At 49.2% G+C, this 21,581-nt stretch overlaps 1 protein-coding gene across 1 annotated transcript in view; it reads right to left on the bottom strand.

Annotated features, from left to right (window-relative positions):
* Positions 1-19,839, bottom strand: part of Btbd16 (BTB domain containing 16) — a gene marked incomplete at its 5' end in the record, with an annotated part of 50,265 nt that extends 30,426 nt beyond the window's left edge. Inside the window, 7 exons of the mRNA XM_051145428.1 lie at positions 490-620; positions 2,294-2,363; positions 8,122-8,236; positions 9,660-9,749; positions 12,287-12,430; positions 14,419-14,492; positions 19,673-19,839. Coding sequence (XP_051001385.1) covers positions 490-620; positions 2,294-2,363; positions 8,122-8,236; positions 9,660-9,749; positions 12,287-12,430; positions 14,419-14,492; positions 19,673-19,839 — 791 coding nt within the window. The remainder of the gene's footprint in view (positions 1-489; positions 621-2,293; positions 2,364-8,121; positions 8,237-9,659; positions 9,750-12,286; positions 12,431-14,418; positions 14,493-19,672) is intronic.
* Positions 19,840-21,581: the final 1,742 nt, after the last annotated feature.

Here is a 21,581-nt window from a genome sequence, read left to right as displayed (position 1 = left end):
ACCAAGCAGGCAGATGAACATCCAGGTTTAGAAATATTTGGCAAAGGAGTTGGGACTAGAGATGAAATCTTGTTTGGGGTGAGAGATTTTTTCTTTTCTTTTTTCTGCCTTTCCCTGATTTCCAAATTTTCATTAATATGAAAGAACATTGTCAGGATCCTTTTTCCTAAATGACTTAAGCAATAGACTTTTGCTTCTCTGACCTAGGCAGGTAAGGAGACAGCTGACACTAGCAGGTCCTTACCTAGAAGGAGCCTGAAGGATTTCTCTCTTCCTGACCCCACATATAGCACCCTGAGTTTCCACTCCCATCCATGGCCTGGCTGTCCAGGAGAGCAGGGAATTGGGAATTAAATGGCAAGTTCACTGGAATGTGGGTGTGGCCTTTACTGGCACATCTCCTCTCCCCAGCAGCCCCTGCTTCTCCCTCCCCTCCCCCACCTCCACCCCAACCCCCCTCCACCCTGGAGGTAGCACACCAGCGCTGACCTGGGCGACTTCAGCACCTTGTGCAGTAGATGCCGAGGGATGTGTCGGAGGTGGATCTCTGTGCCCACCAGAGGGACCAAGTTCATTGCCAGCCACTTCTCACAGGCCTCGGTGAGCTGCTCTTCCTTGTACTGAAGAGGCAAACAGGAAGGGATGGGATAAAGCATGCTTGGCTCTCAGCCCCCTCTGCTGGCTTGTGGTGTCACTGCATGCAGCTGTGCCCAATTTTCATACATAGTATGCTGGGGTTGGCACAGATTCTGTGTGTGTGTGTGTGTGTGTGTGTGTGTGTGTGTGTGTGTGTGTGTGTAGGGGAGGTTGGGAGTATGGAGAGTTTGTGTGGCAGAGGATACTCACAACCATTAGAGTATTAAACTCCACTGATTTAAACCACCCCTATGAGGTCAGCTCCCAGAAATCGCTATGTCACCAATGGAGAAACTAAGGTTCCAAGATGCCTTCTTTCTGTGGTCACACATAGCAACTGGTCCAGCCACTGTTCAGACTGCTTGAGCAGAAGCCTGTAGGCTGAAGGGCCTGGGCTGCCTTCAGTGACCCACTGCAAGTCTGGGGGGGTTGGGTGGATAACCCGTGCGGAGCTCAGACGCTGCTCTGGCATACATTTTAGAAGTAAGAATGAGCAGGCGGTGGTGGCACATGCCTTTAATCCTAGCACTTGAGAGGCAGAGACAGGTGGATCTTTGTGCGTTCGAGGCCAGCCTCGTCTACAAAGTGAGTCCAGGACAGCCAAGGCTACACAGAGAAACCTTGTCTCAAAAAACTAAAACTAAAATTAATAATAATAATAATAATAATAATAATAATAATAATAATAATAATGATAATGATAATGATAATGAAAGAAAGAAAGAAAAGAAAAGAAATGAAAAGACAGGGACTTCAGGGAAGGTAGGACACAAAATACCACTCTAGCTAAGAAGCTACTGCCGTTGATGCCCGCTGGGAGGGAGGCCTTTTAAGTGTGTAAGTGTGTAGCCCTTGGTTAGGGAAAAGGAACAGAGAGTTTAAGGGATGGGGTGAGTGTGATTACAACATACTATACAAAATTCTCAGATTGATTTAAAAAAAAGAGAGAGGGGTATGTGAAAAGGGCTTTTAGAATGAGGGATCTTGAGGGAGTCTTGGTAGACCTTGCATGTCCTGGGATTTGGGTTTTTCCAAGTAAAAGACTTGCTGAGAAATGGCAACCAGAATGCAGGGATGTTACCAAGAGTGACTTTCTGGTACTGTTGTGGCGACTAGGAGAGCCAGGTGATTCTTGACTCACACTGAGACACAGCATCGTGACACGCTGGCTGTGTCAACTGTCACCCTGAAACAAGCCTGTCTCCTAGGGTGCCTCTAGTCACAGTGAGCAGTGGCTGGGGGAGTGGGTGTGATGGTGCTGGAATCGGGAGGTAAGGCTTGGGACGCAGCACTGGCCTTCAGCAGTTAGAGCTCTGAGCAGCTTGCATTCCTCCTCGTGTCCACTGTCCCCTGCTAATGCACTACTGTCCCCAACACGGACACGCTGACTGGGCCCGGGTGGCACAAGAGCTCAGGATCCCATCTGTGCTCTAGGAGGTATGTGGTGCCTCGGTGAGAAAAGCCATGCTAGCAACCACTCGCAAATCCCAAGATTCAGGCCTTTTACGCTGTTCTCTTGTTCCCACATCTCTACTCTTGAGTTGGTGCTTCTGAGTAGATAGTTTGGACTTAGGCCTGGTGGGTGACACTCAGGATCTGGGTGCTCTTGAAGCCCGGGCACCTCCCAGGGCTCACAACCCCATCCGGCCATTCTCACCTTGCAGCCGGCCAAGTAGAAGTTCTTGACAGTGCTCGGTGAGAGTCTGGTCAGCATCATGTTGACACACCTGTGGAGAGAGAGCCGCGGATGCTGACCACCCCACATGTGGTCAGAAAAAGCACGTGGCAGGTCTGCGGCACGTGCAAATTGTAGAGGAAAAGCAAGGACGACAGAGCTGCTGTGCAGAGAGAGGGAGACGTGAGCCTGAGGTGAGCTCACAGGCATCCTTTGTGTTTGTTATCACCCTGTGGTTATTGAAAACTCAGTTGAAATTCACTTAAAAGCTAAGCAGTGAGGCCGGGCATGGCAGCGCATGCCTTTAACCCCAGCACTCGGGAGGCAGAGGCAGGGGGATTACTGTGAGTTCGAGGCCAGCCTGATCTACAAAGCAAGTCCAGGACAGCCAAGGCTACACAGAGAAGCCCTGTCTCGAAAAACCAAAATAATTAAAAAAAAAATGAAAAAATAAAAGAGCTAAGCAGTGACTTGAATTATTGACTGCATGTATGTGTACATGTGTGTAGGTATGTGAGTGTCAAGGCATGCATATGGGATTGAGAGGACAACCTGTAGGGGGCAGTTCCCTCCTTGGGGGTTCCTAGGGATCAAACTCGGGTTCTTGGACTTGGTGACATGCATCTTTCCCCCACGAGCCATCTCGTGGACCCCCGGAGTGGCCAGAGGGCAGGGGGTCCCTAGCCCCTGTGCCTTTAGAGAACTGCTTTTACTAGCTTGTTTTGCTGTGGCACCTTTGCCAATGTGAAAAAGAAGAGAGAGATTCACTGCCCATTTTCTCTCTGGCTGTCGCTGAGGACATTTACACCTCCACAAAGTAACTTGTGTCTCTAGATGCTTAGGTGATTTTAATTCCCATCTCACGTCATTCATCAAGTTTCCCCTGGCCGTAGTGGAATGCTCAGCTAAGGGTGTTCAGAGCTGAACGTGTAGTGACCTGTGATCAGAGTGTGGGGTGTTATGGTGGACAAGTTTCAGCTTCCCCATCCTTGTTTTTCTTTCTAATTCTCTAAAAATATTTTTAATGTGTCCAGTTGTTTTATATCATGCACTGGTTTTTTTTGTTGTTGTTGTTGTTGCTGCTGTTTTTTTTGTTTTTGCTTTTGTTTTTGTTTTTTGAGACAGGGTCTCTCCGTGTAGCCTTGTCTGTCCTGGACTCGCTCTGTAGACCAGGCTGTCATGAGCTGGTTTTAAAAGCCTGTGCCAGAACAAGGTAAGAACCAGCGAATGGCTAAATAACCTGGTCATGACCAAGCTACTCTCCACCCTTGGGTTCTAGAACGGTCTTGCTGATGCAGGGAGACTGACCATGTCCCTGATGGTCGTGGGAGCACAGGAGAACTGTGCCCAGTTGATTTTAGGTCTATGGTGAACTTGTGACTGAACTTAAGGGTCACAACCTGAGTCCCAATCCAAGGGTACCCACCATTCTCAATAAGCTAATTAAAAGAGCCGAATTAGGGGCTGAAGAGATGGCTCAGCAGTTAAGAGCACTGGCTACTCTTCCAGAGAACCAGGGTTCAAGTCTCAGCACTCACGTGGCAGCTTACAACTGTCCGTAACTCCAGGATCCAACACCCTGACACAGACATACATGCAGCAAAACATCGATGCACATAAAATAAAATAAGTTATTAAATTAAAAAAAGAGCCTAATTAAAACTAGAAATCAGAAAAAGGAGATTTATTCAATGCGGCCACATCACATTGGAAAGAGAGACGCAATCCAGTGAACCACACCACCCCAATTCTGCCTTTGGGGTCCGGATGTGAGATTGAAGTTTAACTAGAAAATCAAGGACATGCGCATATGAGCAGTCCCAGTCAAGGTGTGTCCATGTCCACCACTGTCTGGGCTTCTGTGTCATCTGATATGGTCACGTGACAAGTTATTGGAACTGTGTAAACTCTCTCTCTGGGAGACAGGTTTCCTCCTCTGGTTGGCACCTTTTCCTTCCCTCAACATGAGATCCCTGGGAGGAATTTTCATTTCTCGGTGGTCCATCATTTCAACAGGCTGATAGTCAGATTGAGAGACACGGTGTCTTTTTTAGAATACCTCCACTTCTGCTGGGGCCTATTAGAACCCCCTTCCTTCTGTTTTAACACCTCTGGTTCATAAACATGCAAAGCCCATCTGTTTTCATCTTCGTGTCTCTTAAGCCTGTCCCTTTGCTCCCCAAACCTAGCTCAGGACCTCTGTGCCTCCCAGCTCCACCTCAGTACCAGCCTCCCACAGGGCCTGAAGGACGAGGCCATGGCACAGAGGGGCCCCTGTCATAGTCTCTTCATGCTTCGGGTCAGCTGCTCTGCCGACTAAACCAAGTGGAAGATGTTGCTGATGTGACCTCTGAGGTCCCATATGACCCAGGCTCATCCTAAACCCCGGACTCACCTTTCCCTTCCTCTTCTTCTCCAGCCACCCTGAGTCATCCTGTGGTGGCCATGGTCTCAGCTGTGAGCCCAGGCCAAGTAGCAGGGTAGACACCGATGAGAGAGCCTACACACCATCACCACGTGACACATGCGTGTGTGCACAGATCCCATCCCTCAAAGACCTCCAGGATGTGTGTGATTCAGCAACAGGCTGAGTTCTCACGAACCAGGGCCTCGGCTGAGACAACCTGCACACCTGGTGCTCAAAGTTACAGTGCTGTGCGAGTGACCCGAGACAGTGCTGTCCTACTCCATGAGCACACACGCACATATGCATAGTCACACACACCACCCTCTTCAGCTCGACCAGCATACGCCCGTCAATTGGAGCACCAGCTTCTCAAACACAGGCTCAGCTGTGTGGCAGGCCTGCCATGGCCTCTGACGTAGATGACTGAGCCCACTGAGGTCATCTGAAGAATCTGGGGACAGGTCCCATCTGCCCAGGCTTATGAGCAGGTCAACAGGCTCGGCTCGTTATAACCAAAGTTCTTTCTGCTCTGGCACTCAGGATAAAGCAGGGAGGAGGGAAGGGAATAGAGGACCGGCTCTTCTTGGATCATCTACGGATATGCCGGGAACAGGGTTCTAGAAGTCGTGTAGGGCTTCCAGTATTGGAGGCAGGACAGTGATGGTGGCCAGAGACCCCCTTCCAGAGGAAGGCCACCCTCCCAATATGTGGGGCCCGGGAAATGACCCAAGTGAGCAAGCTGCACCTTCCACAGTTACTACAGTAACAGACTTGGCCCGAGCTGAAGTGGGTGTTGGCTACGACATAAGGAGTATGGGGAGTCTCAGGCAAAGTCTGACTTTCCCACTGATCAATCGCCTGCACAGTCAAGGCCAGCGTCCTTAGACAACTGCAAGACACAGACTGACTCTGGCTTTAGCTGCTCTCCTCCCATCATGCTCAGCTACACCGCCCCGCAAGTCTGGTCATACAAACATCCTGGGAGACTTTCTCAGACCATAAGCCCCTCTCAGTGTGTCCCTCACAGATCAGTCCAGAGCTCTGAGCACCTGAGGTCCTTGGCTTGTGGAGCAGTTATATCCCCAGTGAGCCTGTAAGAAGCTTCAGGTGGGGTATGTGGCCTGAGGTATCCTCAGGTACCCCCAGGAATCCTCAATGGCTCGGAAACACATCGTATTGAATCCAAATATGTGGCCTCTAAAAATCAATGAGTGAAATCCTTCCAGATTCCTCAGGAGAAAGCCTATCCCTTGCCCTCTTCAGGGTAGCTGGTGTCATCTGTTGGCTTGGGTGGGACAGTCATTCACTTATACAGACAAACTGAGCCTTGTCAGGAGCTGTGGCATGTCCTTGTGATGCAAGCACTCAGGAGGTTGAGGCAGGAGGATTGCTAGTTCAAAACCAGCTTGGGCTATGCAATATGACTGTATCAGCTACAACCCAAACTACAACTCACTGAGGCCTGAGGAGGTTAAAATGAGCCAGGCAGGTCCTATCTGCCCTAAGCCTTGGTACCAAATTGCATCACAGTTGTATGGACAATCAGACAGGGCATAACCCCTCTCCATTCCCGCCTCCAGGACTGACCGCATGCAGTCGCTATACGTCCCTGCAGCTTGGAGAGGGAACAGGGTAGTCTAGGAAGACAAATCTCACAAAAGGCTCTCCAGGTGGTGCACGTAGCCTTCAAAACGCAGCAACACAGAAGAACTACACAGGCTGCTAAAAGGGGCATTTCAGAGAAGCACCTTTGCTTATCACAGACGCGAATTGTGCTTGAAGTTAATCCTCCCCAGCCCGAACATAGTATTTGGGAGCCGTTGACTTCACTCCACCCTCTTTGACTTACTACCTGTCTTGTGGGGACTTTTGAGCCATAAGCTTCCAAGTGCAGCCACCTGCCCATCTGTCCCTTTCTGATTCCTTGGCATCCCAGAGAAGTCTAAGTAATGGTTTTGGAAGGAGCAGAAGAGTAAATGAGGGCTGAATAAGCAAACCGCCCCTCACCCCCCTGTCCCCCAGGCCAGGGCCATAGGAGGAGTTAGGACCTTACAGAAGCAAATGGCAACATGGCTATCTCGCCCAAGCCGAGTGGGGCAGTGTGCTTAGTAACGACAGGTTTGGGGTTCTGGCTGCCCTATGTGGAATCAAGTTTTGCATCTCTCCGGTGTCTCCTCCTTGTTAGTAAAGCTAAATCAGGAACACTGAAGACGACCCTGCAGAGAGCTGAGAACAGCATCTGACAATGGCCAACACGGCATCTCCAGGCTTTGGAGTGGTGTCCCCTCGTCCTCAGCAAATCCCAGGGAGTCAGTAGCAGGGGTGGTGATGATGATGAGCCACAGTTTATGACACAAACCACAGAGGCATGTGGTAAATTGGCAGCTTACTACAGGACTAAGCAACGCCTGCACCTCTCATGCACACAGGTGCTTTGAAGTCTGCAGAGACGCCCTTTGATAACTGGGGGCTAGTGACCAAGCCACATTGGGCTACATCACTCAAGGCAGGTAAAGGTACTGAGATGTGTCCTCAGGGTCCCGCTGTAGACAGGTGGAGGTCAGGGGACAATTTGAGGGAATTGAGTCTCTACTTCCACCAGGTGCATCTTAGGTAACAAAATCAGGTCACTGGGCTGTGGCAAGTGCCCTTGTCATCTGGGCAACTCACTGGCTGACCTATGCATCTTTTTCCCCCTTGAAAAGGATTTACAATGGCCAGCCAGTGGTAGCATACACTTTTAATTCTAGCACTCGGGAGGCAGACTTGCAGGCCAATCTCTATGAGTTCAGGGCCAGCCTGGTCTACAGAGAGAGTTTCAGGACAGCCAGGGCTACATGGAGAAACCTGTCTCGAAAAACAACAGCAGCAAAACGGTGAGTCTATGCAACACTCTCAACAATAAAGATATTTTCAAGAATAAAACAAAGCTTTGTCTGAACTGAGAGGTGAGGGGATAGGTCCAGAAGTAAGGAAGCCAGCTTAGGGGTGTGTGTACTTAACACATTTTATTTAAAAATGAACTCAGGGAAATCGGAGAGATGGCTCAGCAGTTAAGAGCACTGGCTGTTCTTCCAGAGGTCCTGAGTTCAATTCCCAACAACCACGTGGTGGCTCACACAACCATCTGTAATGGAATCTGAATCCCTCTTCTGGTGTGCATGAAGACATAATAAATAAGTAAGTCTTTACAAAAGAAAGAATCATTGGCTGCCCTGCATAAAAATAATGGGGCCTGCCATAAGCAGTTAATGCATTAGTACAAGTTCTGTGTTGTCCCTTTCTGGGTCCTAAGTCATGCTTGGTACAAAGGAACTCCAAGAAAGAGGACTGTTTTGTGAAATGAGCCACCAAGAGCACTCCCAGTTTGCCCGGGCTGGCCTGCCCCACCTGCCATCCTTACTTTTGAAATAGGCTGTTGAATTGGAGGATGTGAGCAGAAGCCAGCACGCCCAGCACGTTGTCCACGCTCATCTCGACGTCCTTCATGTAGAGGTGCTTCAGGGCCAGGGCGAAGGCTGGGGAGATAGCAGCAGAGGGGGGAGCCGTTAGCATGGGCTTGGTGTGCCCACCCGAAGACCTCACTACTTCTGCAGCCAGGACGGGGTGGAGGTGCTTGGGGGAAAGGTGGGCAGTGCTGCCTTGGGTACAGACCCTGCCGGGGCAGGTGACCACCTGGACCCGCAGCTTCCTTGAGAACCTGATCTTTACTATAAAGATCTTCCTTTCAGCCTGCCATCAGAGTCTGAGTATCCCCTAACCTGGGGTTCACGGCCCCACAGGACTGTGTCTGCTTGAATCTGTAATGAGTGTTATGTACTGGCAGGTGCGCTTTCTCTCGAGATCCATGACATGAAAGTTTAATGATGGGTCTCCCTTGGAGTCTGAGAACATCAGAAAAAAAGCCAGTCTCTCCTGGGAAGAGCCAGTTTCATTTAATGGTTTAGGAACCAGACTGCCTGGCTACAGATCAGATGGACTTGGCCTCCCCCTCCCCCCCTCAAATGCAGCACGTTCCAAGACAGTATTGCTCTGCTGTTGCTGTGTGCTCTGAGGACTACAAGCTGCACCTGTGCTCCAGGGCATTTGCTCCTGACCTACCTACCCACAGACCTGTGTCATCACAGCGTGTCGTGCACGCTGTGTTTGCACAGATGACCGATTGGGAGATCTGGGGAAAGGTTGAACTCTCTGCAGGGACCTCCTACTACTGCTGGAAGCCAGCCAGAGCGGGACTGTGAGGATGGGGACAAGTCAAATGCTGTTTGGTAAAAAAGGGTGGGCCTGTGAGTGCCCCTTACCAACAGGTGTGAGCTCTGTAAGAAAGTTCAGTTCCCCCTCCTCCCCGCCCCAGGTGTGAGAAGCCTGCATTTCCTTCCTTTCCTGCACCTTGGTCCCTAATGAGTGGCCAGCCTGGTCTTTAGGAGAAATCTGCGTTCTTCTCTTTTTTCCTAGTGTCCCAGGCCCCTTAATTCTTCTTTCTCTGCACTGTTCATCATTACGTGTGTGTGTGTGTGTGTGTGTGTGTGTGTGTGCATGCGCGTGCACGCACACGTGTGAATATCAGGTGTCTTGTCAAACACTCACCACTTTTTTTTTTTTTTGAGGCAGGGTCTCTCGCTGAACATAGATGTCATCAGTTTGGCTAAGCTGGCTGGCCAGTGACCAGGGATTGCCTCTGCCTGCCTGTCGGACCCCACCCAGCACTTGGGTCACAGATGTGCATGCATCTGGCTTTCCCTTGTGTTCTGGAGTTCTGAACTCAGGTCCCATGCTCATGCATCAGGCCCGGTCCTGACTGAGCCACCTCCCCAGTCCCTGCTCAGTACTCTTGAGGAAAGGCATGGTATCACGTGTTTGCCGGTGTTTTGCTCTTTGCTTTTTGTCTCTGGGGTGCCCTGTTCAGTGGCCTTCTCAAAACATGAGGGTGGGTTACATTACCAACTCTGGTGACTGCAGGGTCATTGATCTTCAAGGAAATGATGACCTTCTTTACAGGGGGCCTTTCTTTGGTCTTCCCGGCTGGCTGAGCTAGTGAGGGAAATACAACACGGAGATGGAGAATGAGGCCCCGCCACCCTGTGTGCAGCCTGGACCTTGGCGCAAGTCGCCTGTATTTGCTTTGGTTGTTTGGTGGGTGTACTTTAGAGGTGACTACTTACTTTGAAACAGCTTCAGCCTCACAGGAAGCTGCAAAGTGGCCCAGAAGTCCCAGCTTCCCCCTAGTGTTCTTAGTATTGCCATAATGGCTGACTGAAACCTCCGCTGAGCTGCATGTGTTTTCTATGTCTTGCTCTCTGCCCCCCCCCACCCCGCTTGCATTTCCCCGCATCTAGGATTGGCTTTGGTTCCTGGGCTCCATGGGCAGAGCAAGGTGCAAGTAGAAACACAGCGACCACCTACTGATCGCTGTGACAAATGAGTAGGAGGCTATGACATCCATGTGGTGGCTCTCTTCTTTTTAAAAATGTTGTTACCTTCGTTTATGGATTGAATGGGGCTGGGGCATGCAGCCCCTGACAATCCTCTGACATTTATCTGCATTCAGACTCCCACTTGGCAGATATTTATCAAGTCCCCACTAAGTGCCCTTGCCTTCCTCTGTACCCACTAAGTGCCAGGTCTTACTTAGCTCTGGGTCACTTTCCTCTTGGCCTGATTGCATGGACCCCTGTGGGATATTCTCACCAAATCACCCACCCACCCCCCCCACTACAGTAAGTGAAAGACACTATACACAAATGCCCACACACAGTAGGCACACAGGAGGGCATGGCTGGTATTATAATGGCTTGTGCCACTTAACCATATTTCATCATCATTTGGGAGTGTTTTTCTATTCCCCTAGATGCCTGGTGTAAGCAGAGCATCAAGTGTTTGCTGAAGGAAAGGACCGTATCAGCTAGGCCAGAGTGAGAGACAGACACACAGGCTCAAACTTCCCTCCAGCTTAGGTCACCCACACCCAGACAGACAGGACACTCACTAGCCATGCTCCCGAGGTCTATGGAAATCAAGGCTGTTGGGGTGCGCTTAGTAGACGAGGCTTTTCCCTTGGATTTCATCCTGGACAGTAAACGCCAGCTCCTAGGTCAGCTGCCCATGGATGTTAGGTGGAAAGAAGATGAATACCCATGTGAGGCCCCTCAGGAGCCTACGAGCTCTGCTCTCCAGCACTCTTCCAGAAGCTTTCTCCGTGCCCACCCCAGCACAGCACACAGACATTCCCGACAAGACCCCAAGCAATGATTGTGAAATCAGTGTGCAGCCTTGGGAACAGAAGCTCTGCTTATGCCTAAATGCATAGAGAGGGTGGTGACTGTCCCATGGGACATCCCGGCAATGCTTGTCCTGGCACTTATCAGTATGTGAGCAGTGATAGTCATGGCACACAGTTCTCATCACTGCGTCTTCTCTGACATCTTTAGCTAGGTCTTGTCACTAGTCGGGGTCTTGGATTAGAGGGGCAGGACCTAGTCTTTTCCTTTCAGTGACACTATTCTGGACCCATTAAAGCTAGCATGAGCACTGGCCCCCTTTCCCACGCAGGCTCTTAATTTCCAATGTACTCCCTCTTTAAGTCACCAGAGCCTCCATCGTGGCTCTGTCAGTGAGCTGACCTGAGCTCTGGAAAGATGATGGAGGAGTGCAGCCCTGTTCTAGAGGCCACAGGGAAACTGCAAAGACCTCATGAGAAGGGGCTCAGGCCTCCATCTTCTGCGGGGACTCTCAGGGGCTCTATGCCGTGTCAGATGCTATTTAACCAGGTGGAGTGTAGCAGGTTGGAGAGTCACTCCAGGCTCAGGGACTGGGGGCTCTGGCTGCCTGCCTGGCTCCAAAACAAGGCATTGTTTCCATGACCTGGAAATGCAATCCGACTCTGACCAGCATGCTGGCTGGCTTTGGGGACTGTGGATTTTCCATGTGACCTGTTTATGAACCAGTCTGGAGTGGGGGGCAGGCTGCTGCCCGAAGAAGTTGATGTTGTAACTGAAGAAGACATTATGGACTAGGAAAGAAGAGGCCCAAGGTGGTTAGGATGCAAAAAGGAGAGAATAAAAGAAGTGGCCTAAAGTGTTTGTGGAAGAAGATAAGTTGAGAAAAAGAACATCAGGTAAAGGAACAGAGGGGGAAAACACACGTGTAAACTTCTAACCTTCGTGAACAGGGCAAATGTGTCACAGATTTCAGAACTATGCTTTCCTTCTAGAAAGTTCTTTGGGAGGTTTAACATTGCCCATCTTGTCTACTCTAAGTAGGTAGAATCTATTTCATATGTGGCTGGATAAGATATGTTGATTGCACAGACAATAATGGGAGATGCACTAAGAACTTGCTGTGTGCCAGGTATTGTCCTAGAACCCCACACCTGTTACCTCCTCTGGGCTCCGGAGTCACTCAGTGAGAACTAACATCCCACCTCACAGCTGAGGAAGAAGGCTCAGCACACGCTGAGCTTGCATCACAGAGCATGAGCTGTCACTAATGAGGATGTCTATGTGCCAAGCCAGGTTCTCTGAATGCCGAGGGTATCTGTGGCTCCAGTCCCAGGTCCCCTAGGAGATTACCTTTCAGAATCTTGTCCAGGTCCCTTGGGAGGCTTTTTGTGTTCTGTATCAGGGATGCCAGGTAAAGCCTGGCCAATGTCTCAGACTGAAAAATCTGAGGGTGATGGAGTTCCCACTTGAAGCCGAGGCATTCTAGAAGCACATCTGAGGAGAGAAAACGATGCCAAGTCACAGTTCAAGAACATTGCTCCCTGAAGATGCATAGGACTTAGTAAGCAGACAGTGGGGACAAGTGGCTTCCTGAGGCCATAGTGTAGTGTGGTCCCAAGTGCTTTCTGGCTTTGAGTGGGCATGACATGAGCAATGCTACAGCAGCCAGCATTCCTAGTGTCGCTGACAACGTTGTAGATTTCCAAGGCATGTGAGCTGCTAACTCAGGGGCTTGGAAAATGGCTCAGAAGGACCTTTAGGAAACCTCTTGGGTGGACTCTCTTGGCGCTTTATATTGAAGTAAGATGGCGCTCTAAAGAAAGCCCTTTGCAAACTGTGGCATGCTTTATGTGGGGCAGTCTGGCCTGTGTCTGCCATAGATGGTTAAGAAGAGGTCTTGATAGGAAAGCAGGTGACCAATGCAAAGCTGGCAGGCCAAGGTGAGGCATGAGGGGAGAGGACTCTGAATGACTCAATTCTTGTTTGTTTTGTTTTTGTTTTTTCGAGACAGGATTTCTCTGAGTAGCCTTGGCTGTCCTAGACTCACTTTGTAGACCAGGCTGGCCTTGAACTCACATCGATCCACCTGCCTCTACCTCCTGAGTGCCGGGATTAAAGGCCTGCACTACTACACCCAGCATGACTTAATTCTTATGGTTAGCACAGAGCTGGGGGAGAGGCTGGGGAAGGGGACAATTGTTTCAAGCCAGACATGATCTAGAGGACTACTTGCTGTTTCTTTTTTGTTGTTGTTGTTGTTTTGTTTTGTTTTTGAGACAGGGCTTCTCTGTGTAACAGCCCTGGCTGTCCTAGACTCACTTTGTAGACCAAGCTGTCCTCGAACTGACAGAGATCCACCTGCCTCTGCCTCCTGAGTGCTGGAATTAAAGGTGTAGGCCACCACGCCCAACCTTCTTGCTGTTTCTTGGCAAGAAAGTTGAACGGTATGACTCTGGGTCCCTGTTTTCTCTTCCTTTACCCTGTCTCCTCTTTACTGACTTAAGATATTGCTTCATGTTGAAGTTAAGAAACTGAGTTTGCGTGTTAAATCTTGGATGACCTCGGGCACTTTGTTTATGCTTGGTTAGGAAAAAAGTTCCATATATGTGGGGTGATTATAGAAAGGAAGAAAGTTATAGATCCCTCATTCTCCCTCTCTGAACATCAATCTTAATTTGAAGATGGCCATTGCATGTCAGACATCACTAATCAGTCCTGGAATTCTTTAAGAAAGTCTCACTTTAAGAAAGTCTCAGACTGCTTCTTTAGGTCCATTAGAGGCAGATGAGAATAAATTATTAGTTTTCCTTTAGAAATGAGGTTGACTCTGGCCTCAGGCAACCATTCTGCAATGTTTAATCCCAAAGCGCTCCTTTAAGAGGCTGATTTTGGAGGAGGGGTGTGGCTCAGTGACACTGTGCAGGCCTGGCATACATGAGGTCCCAGGTTCAAATCTCCAACGTAACAAAAATACAGGAGAGAGAGGGAGGGAGGGAGGGAGAGGGAGCAGAAGGGAGAGGGAGACGGAGACATAGACACAGACACAGACACAGAGACAGAGAGACAGAGACAGAGACAGAGAAAGAGAGAGACCATAGTTATCTTCCCAGTTCCCTTACCTGGCTCAGTGGACATTCTCCTGTTAAGCTCCATGTCAATCATGACTGGCCAAATTCCAAAGGGATAAAACCCAGCTACCTGTGCCCGAATGCTATGCTTGGACTTCGCTAAAGGCTACTTACTGACGTTAGTGTGCTTGTCTGTATTGCGCCCGTTGTCACATGTATCTGTGTGTGTGGAGTACGGCTCTACTCATCACACATACAGGAATGTTTACACCCGTTTCATGTCAGACACCATGATGCAAAAGACCTGTGGTTCACAGAACAGAGATCTGCCACTGGATGGCTCCTCTCCACGGGGACCATGGGAGGCCCACGAAGCCAGCGCAGTTCTTCTTGAATCCATGGGAGACAACTCACCTGCTTCCCCGCTTCGTTTGCCACCGTTCATGATGTTCTCAGAGAGAAGCTTTTGGAATTTTGAGATGCATAATCTTGAGGGAAAACACAAACAGAAGACCTGCCAGTTACTAGTAAGTCGTTTTTCTAACTATAACACTTACGAGAAGCATGGGTGACGGGCTCTGTATGCCTTAACCCATCATTGGAACCAGCAGCTGGAGAAAGAAGGACACCAGCCGCAAATCCTGAAATTTCTGCACCAGATGGGACCTAGATGGCCATGTGGCTCCATCTAGCTATTTCTGGGTTTATTGTTAGTTTGGCTGTGTGACCTGGGGTACTTGTTTCTTCTTCCCGATATGACTACAGTTATTTGGCAACTTCATGAGAGTATTTCATAACAGGGTTCAGACACTGGACCATAACCCCTCTTACTGTATACTGTACTTAAACATCAGTTGCTACATCACCCATCCCCACAGCATCCATCCCCCCAACAAACATCACTACAGTATCCCTACATCATCTGTCTCTATAGCATCCATCCCCCACAGCATCCATCAGTACAGTATCCCTGTGTCATCTATCCTTAGAGCATGCATCCCTAAAACATTACCTTATCACATCTCTCTGTGTGTGTGTGTGTGTGAGAGTTTCCCCAACTCTCAATGTGGTTGACCCAAAATACAAATCCCTGTCTGTTTCTATTAAGCATGCCTTACCAAGGAGGTGTTCTAGGCTATCCCTGCCTGTGGAATGGCACTTCCTTTTGGGAAGTCTCTAAAACAACGGCATACAGTTGGCACTCAATAAATGTCTTCTGGAGAAGAGCATAGGATGGTCTTTTCTAGGATACTAACTGTAATCATCTGGACATCTGGATTTCAGGAAATCTGAAAACTAGCCTCATAGTCTACCCCGAACCCTACCCTGTTCTTCTACCCCACATGCTGTTTCAGGAAATGGACTCCCAGGTCCAAGGCAGTCAAACTGGGCACAGTCACGTCTGATCACTTGCCTCCATCTGATGAAACGCTCACGTGTTTTTGCCTTCATTGCTCAACCTTAGTCCAGGCTACTTCTCATCTCCCCAATGTGGCCACCCTCCCAGCCTGTATCACATCCTCTCCTTGGACTCACACCCCACACAACATACAGAACTGGCCTTGGCTCTCCGCTTGGGGGATCCACCATTGTGTCCCCATAGACTCTTTGGCAAAGCTACAAGCTTCCATCTCAATGTGGGCTTGTGCCTCCTACTCAGACTGCAGTCCTTCCTGCCTTCCGGGATGCAGTCCTCACACACCCACGAGCCCTATACCTGTGTATGGGCTTTCCTGATTCTCCTGGGGCTCTTACTACCTTCTTTAGGAAAAGCTTCATTGTTGTTGTCTCTGGGCCAGCACCCCGAGCCCCACACATACCTCCAAGACTTTCTCACTAAAACTCCTGCAATGTCTTCTGGTTGCCTGCCCTGCTCCTGTGTCTTCTACACAACAGACCAGGTGTCTGTTTACTGCTGAGGCCCTGGCGCAAGTCACTGTGTAAGTGTTCGGCCAATGTCTGCTGAGTCCATGAGTAGGAATAACAAGAGCAATAATGCTTTTCACAGACGCTGTGTACTCCACACACGGAGTGTGGAAATAAACGAAAACGTGAGTCACATATTCAGTAAGAAGATGACTGTCCCAAGAAAGCCAACCAGCCAAGGGATACTTGGAGACCACATCTGGTCTGTGTAACCTCGTGTCCACTTGGCAGGGCTGTTCCCAAGTGATTCAGAAGCCTTCATGAGCCAGGTGCGTGGAGGCGCTTTGGGCGGGAGCCTGTTTCTGGAATAATAGTGACAGCATGCCACCCTTTCCAAGAGAGAGGTGGCTGCAAATGACTCAACCTCAGGAAGGTACTGGGAGGCTGAGTTGTTTACCCAGCAGGAGTGATGGGCTGAACTCAACCACCCTCATACCCGCCCTCAATCACTTAGGTGGCATGGCTGAGAGGAGCTGGCGAGGTTAAGAGTTCAGACCATCACCTTAAATGGAAGTGATGGGTTTTGGAAAATACGTAGCACTGCTCATGAGCTCAACCCGCCTACAAACATCCCCATGACCAGCCGAGCCAGCAGATGCCGGGTGACAAAATGGCCACACTGTCTCTCTTGAGGGTGACAGCTGTTTACTGCACAGGCTTAGTAGACCTCGGGATGCTGGCTCACAGTAGGATCCCCGGGAGGGAAACTGCCCTGTGAAGTCGTGGTGGAAGGCAATGGTAGTGTGCTCCCAGGCTGGCACTTGCTCCCTCAAGTTGTGGTCCATGATGCAGAAAGAAAAAAAGGGAATTCAGGAAGTTTCTTATGGATGTGTAGGTGTCCTGCAACAAGCCACATATGGGGATGTTGGCTTGATACTTAGGGTGTCAAGGGCTCCATTCTGACTACCTGAGGAAAATTGCACAGACCTGGGTTCCAGTACAGTCATTTTTTTTTTCCTCCACATGACCTTAGGACCTGCCTCTTGATCTCAGAGCTTTTCCCTATAAAACAAAGATGCCTGGGCAGAGCAGAAGAGTGAATATCTGAGGGGCCGACCATTAAGCCTGCACTTGGCTGCTATTTGCTCTTTTGTTTTCCCTATAACGCAAGTCCTGTATCTCTAAAATCCCTCCTCTCCCAGAATTGTGCCCTGATAAATTGTCAAGGAGTCTCCTGTTGTCTTTGCTTACCCTTCCTGACTTTGACACAGACTTGACACTGCAGGCAGGATGAAAGGAAAATGTAAAAGGAGCTTTACTTACCTGTTTCGATTGTTCTCTGGGAGGCTCACTGGCTCTGTCTGCTAACCTAAGCCTAGTCCTGGAAGCTTCTAGCCTCCATCCAATCTAACCTAGGCCTAGAATGTTTTCAGCCTCTGACATTTACTGCTTACTAAGCTCACCCTTTCTTGTTCTTACTAAGCTCTGGGCTGGCTGGTTCAACTCAGCTGTTCTGGCTCAAACTCTTCTCCCAGCTGACTTATTTAAACCGGCTTTTTCTCTCGGCCTTGGAATTGCTCTGCTTGGCCTCAAACTGACTTCAGCAGTCTTTTCTAATCTCCTGGCTCCTTCTCATTCTCTGGCTCATTCTGTCTTGCCTATGTCTAGATTGTTCTCTCATTCAACCTCTCTCTGTAAAAAACTCCTGGTGAAACTGCTTCCCCCTCCCCCACCCTGCATTTTCCCTTCAGTTAGCTTCCCCATCTTCTCTGCTGGGTGTATCCTATTCCGGCATATGTTTCTCTGAGTCACTTTTTCTGCCCCTCAATTAGACACTGCTTTCAACGATAGGTGCTTCCTTCTACAAACTGTCTTTACCTTCACTGTTTGGGGTTAAAGGCATGTCCCACCAAGCCTGGACCTAAGCTTCTCTTTGCCTGACACTTGCTCTACACCAGGCTGGCCTTGAACTCATATCTGCTTGCCTCTGTCTCCTAGATTAAAGGCGTGTTTGTATTCCAGCTGGATCACACAGGCCTAGAAGGCCTTTGGATGTGATCTCTTGCCAGGGCAGCCATGTTCTGGTTAAAAATTCCTCAGCAGGAAAACATCAGCCAGGGCCACCATTTTCTAGCATGCTTGAATCCTTAGAGGGAGGATTCTTCCTTTATGCCTTGGCTGGACATCACTTCTGCTGTGCTGCTTCTTTGGGTAAGTGATGGTGTACATCTACATACGCCAGAACACCCCCAAGATAGCTTGACTTACTTTTTACTCAGTGTGTCTGTTCAAGGTTTTTCCATGAACAGTGTCATATAAGAGAGCATGCTCAATCTGCATATAAGAAACTATAGCTATCTGAAGGGAGTCAACCCTTCTGTGTCTTTCAGCCCCTAACTCCACTCTGGACTCTAGGCAAAGCCATATACAAAGCCCCAGACAATATCTAGGAGTGAGCAGCCCCAGAGTGCCCAACGCCCTGGAAACCCACAGACACAACAAACAGAGCTGGCCAGCTGGACGACACCCAGGGCATTGACCTGTCTAAGGCACAACTACAGACCCAAAATAACTGGAAGCTGGGAGCTGAGTGACCCTTGATGTGACATGTTTACTATGGTTTGATCTGGCTTCTGTCAAAGTGACAGTGACCCCATGTGGGAGAAGCCATGATTACAACACCAGAGGCAAGGCTAGGGCTTACTGATTGCCAGGATTGGGGAACTGTGCATGCTTTGGGAGGCATGTGTGTGCTACACAGTACAATCCAGACACTGCCACACAAACTGGCCTTGGAGAGTGACATCTGAAAGTCTCCCGGTATCTAAAGGCATGCGGTGTTACTAAGAACACATCTTTTATTACCCAAATTAAATGTTGTCTATCAATATAAAAACATTAATAAACAGAAAAAACATAGAACCTGTACGGTGTTTTCCAAGAGTTTCTCACAGCCCCAGGAATAGATTCCCATCACAAAGACAGAACTGGGATCCCGTGTTCACGAAAGTAAAACCATTTCCCCCACACTGTGGCAGATTCCACTAAGATAACTGCTCAATTTATTCAGTCTGCTACTTATAAGAATAATACCAAGCATTTCTAATATACAGCCCAATAGAATGCACCCAGTGAGTTTAATCGCCCAGTGAGTTTTCAAGGGAGTGTCCATCGTCACCATTCCACAGATGACAAAAGTGACACTCAGTGAGGTTCAGCCCTGTCTAAAAGTCACATTTGACCAGTCACTCACCAAACATGGGACCGGCAGATCTTCTATTCCAGAAGATGGAGGATCACCATGGGGTAACCTCTGCTTAGCTGGACTTAGTCATGAACTCATGGGACAAGCAACGCCACCGCAGATATTAATGGCATCAAGCCAGGGCAGAAGCACCCAATCCATTGCTGTGTCCTCTGAACAGGCAGAACTCATGATTCAGAGAAGTGATGGTCTAGCCTGGGGCTGAGGCTACTTACAGATGGAGGAAATGGGAATTTATGAGAAACATCTGCACACTTAGCCATGGAGCTTTTTCAAGAGATCATTTGGTCCCCGGATGATAAATTTAGAATCCTGTGAGGGTCCAAAGCTCTTTTGTCACCACCAACAGACCTTGTCAAAGCAAGGATTCACTGCAGACCCTGTTCAGTCCTAGGCATAGACCTCCAGTGACGCTTCCTCATGGACATGCCTGTAGCAGTCCTGAACCATCTAGTCAGCAGGGTCTGGTTATCAAGTGTCTCCTCTCCCTTTAGGGCTGCCATTCCCTCCCTGTCAAGGACCTTTGGCCCCACTCACCTGTCTGGTTTCTTCAGTGCTTCATCAAGGTCTATGTTTAGAACATTGCACATCTGGGAGAGTGCCAGCAGGTCTCCACAGAAATGCTCTTGGGGAAAACGCCATCGGTTGGTCGCACCGACAATCCGGCGCTCCAGCCGCTTCTTGCAATGCTTGATCAGAGAGAGAGAGAGAGAGAGAGAGAGAGAGAGAGAGAGAGAGAGAGAGAGACCTTTAACTTCACCCACATGCCAGATTTCCCTGACTGCACAGCACAAAGAAAATCAATGCAAATTTTAAACTGCTGGTGGATTCTCAGACCTGCCTAGCGTCAGTCATGGGGCATCTTCTCGAGGTAAAGATGCTGCCTGTGTTCCGTGGTCCAGACTATGAAGCACTTCAGAATTCAGGGTCTGGAACAAGAGCTGCTAGGGGCCAGTTGTTTTTGTTTGTTTTGTTTTCTGTAGGTCGCTAAGAATACACAAATAGGGATACTATGATGCCTCTGGTGCTGTTCTTTGAATACTTAGCCTAACATTCTCTGTGGTAAAACACCGACTATGAGATTCACCATCTTATTCATTCATGGTATACAGCTCATTAGAACTTAGTAGGTCACAAGCTTACGCAACCATCACCTCTACCCAGCTCCTGAATATCTTCATTACCCATCAAAGGGACCATCAGGCTCCCTGTCCATCATCCTGCCCCTTGGCGACCACTGGCAACCACTAAGCTGCCTTCTGATTTTAAAAGCTTTGCTATGTGGACAGCCTAAGCGTGGGATCTCACAGTGCCTGACTCCTCTCAGTTGGCGTCTTTTCAAAGTCCATCCATGTCTCGGCTCTCCCCTCCCTTTCAAGGCTGAATGAGGTCACCTCGTGTGATCATGCCACAATCTGTTTATCCTTCCATCAGCTGATGACATCTGAGCCGTTTCTGCCTCTAGCTGTTAAGAATTGTGCTGCTAGGGATAGTCCTTCCATTAAGGAAACGGAACACCAGGGCTCCAACCCCCAGACTGATGACTCAGACACTTAGCAAGAAAAATGCGCCACAAGGGACTAGAAGCCATCAATCCTAAACCATCTGGGCACCAAGAGAATAGTGGAAATATGGGCTGTGGGGTCTGACTTTGATTCTTATTATTGTCACTTACTGAATGACAACTTCGGGCAAGTCACTTGACTGAGCCCCTCAGACCTTGTTCAAAATTGGAATTAGCTTCATTGGGGAACGGTGACAAAGGATGATGATGATGATGATGACGATGATGATGACGACGATGATGATGATGATGACGACGGCTCTAGTAGTAGTGGTACATGTGGTGGTGATGATGTGCTAATGATGACGGTGGTAGTCATGATGATAATGGTGGTGGTGGTAACGGTAGTTATGATGGTAAAAGTGACGTTGGTAGTGACACTTGTGATGATGATTAAAGGGATGTGTTACAAGTGATGGGAGCGATGCCAGTGACAGTGACGGTGATGACGCTGTAGCATTGGTGTTGGTGGTGGCAGTAGTAATGGTGATCATGGTGATTCCACCTTATTTTTGGAGTTATTAAGAGGATAAAATGAGACAGTTCGGGAAGCGTGTCTTAGCACATTGCCTAGCTAGGTGACTGTAAGCTGCGGGTTGAGTTTAATAGTGGTCAGGCTGTGTATTGAGTTTAAGTCCTGAGGCACAAGCATCTCAGCAGAGGGGTTGCTCTCTGGCTTCTGCCTGGACTCACCCCTCCCAGCAGTAATCCAGCGAAGCTTGAGGCCCTCAGTGGTGCTGCATGTCCTGGCCCTGATGAAAGCACGGGAGTCCCACTGTAGCCCTGAGCTGCTTGCCTTCCCGTGACATGCACGTTTGTGTCTGTGTGTGTGCCGTGTGTGTGTGTCTCTCTGTGTCTGCATGTGTGTGTGTGTGTGTGTGT

The sequence above is a fragment of the Acomys russatus genome, chromosome 5 (genome assembly GCF_903995435.1).
Source record: "Acomys russatus chromosome 5, mAcoRus1.1, whole genome shotgun sequence".
Classification (NCBI taxonomy): Eukaryota; Metazoa; Chordata; class Mammalia; order Rodentia; family Muridae; genus Acomys; species Acomys russatus.
The sequence above is the reverse complement of the archived record's forward strand: the minus strand, read 5'-3'. Positions and strand labels throughout refer to the sequence as shown.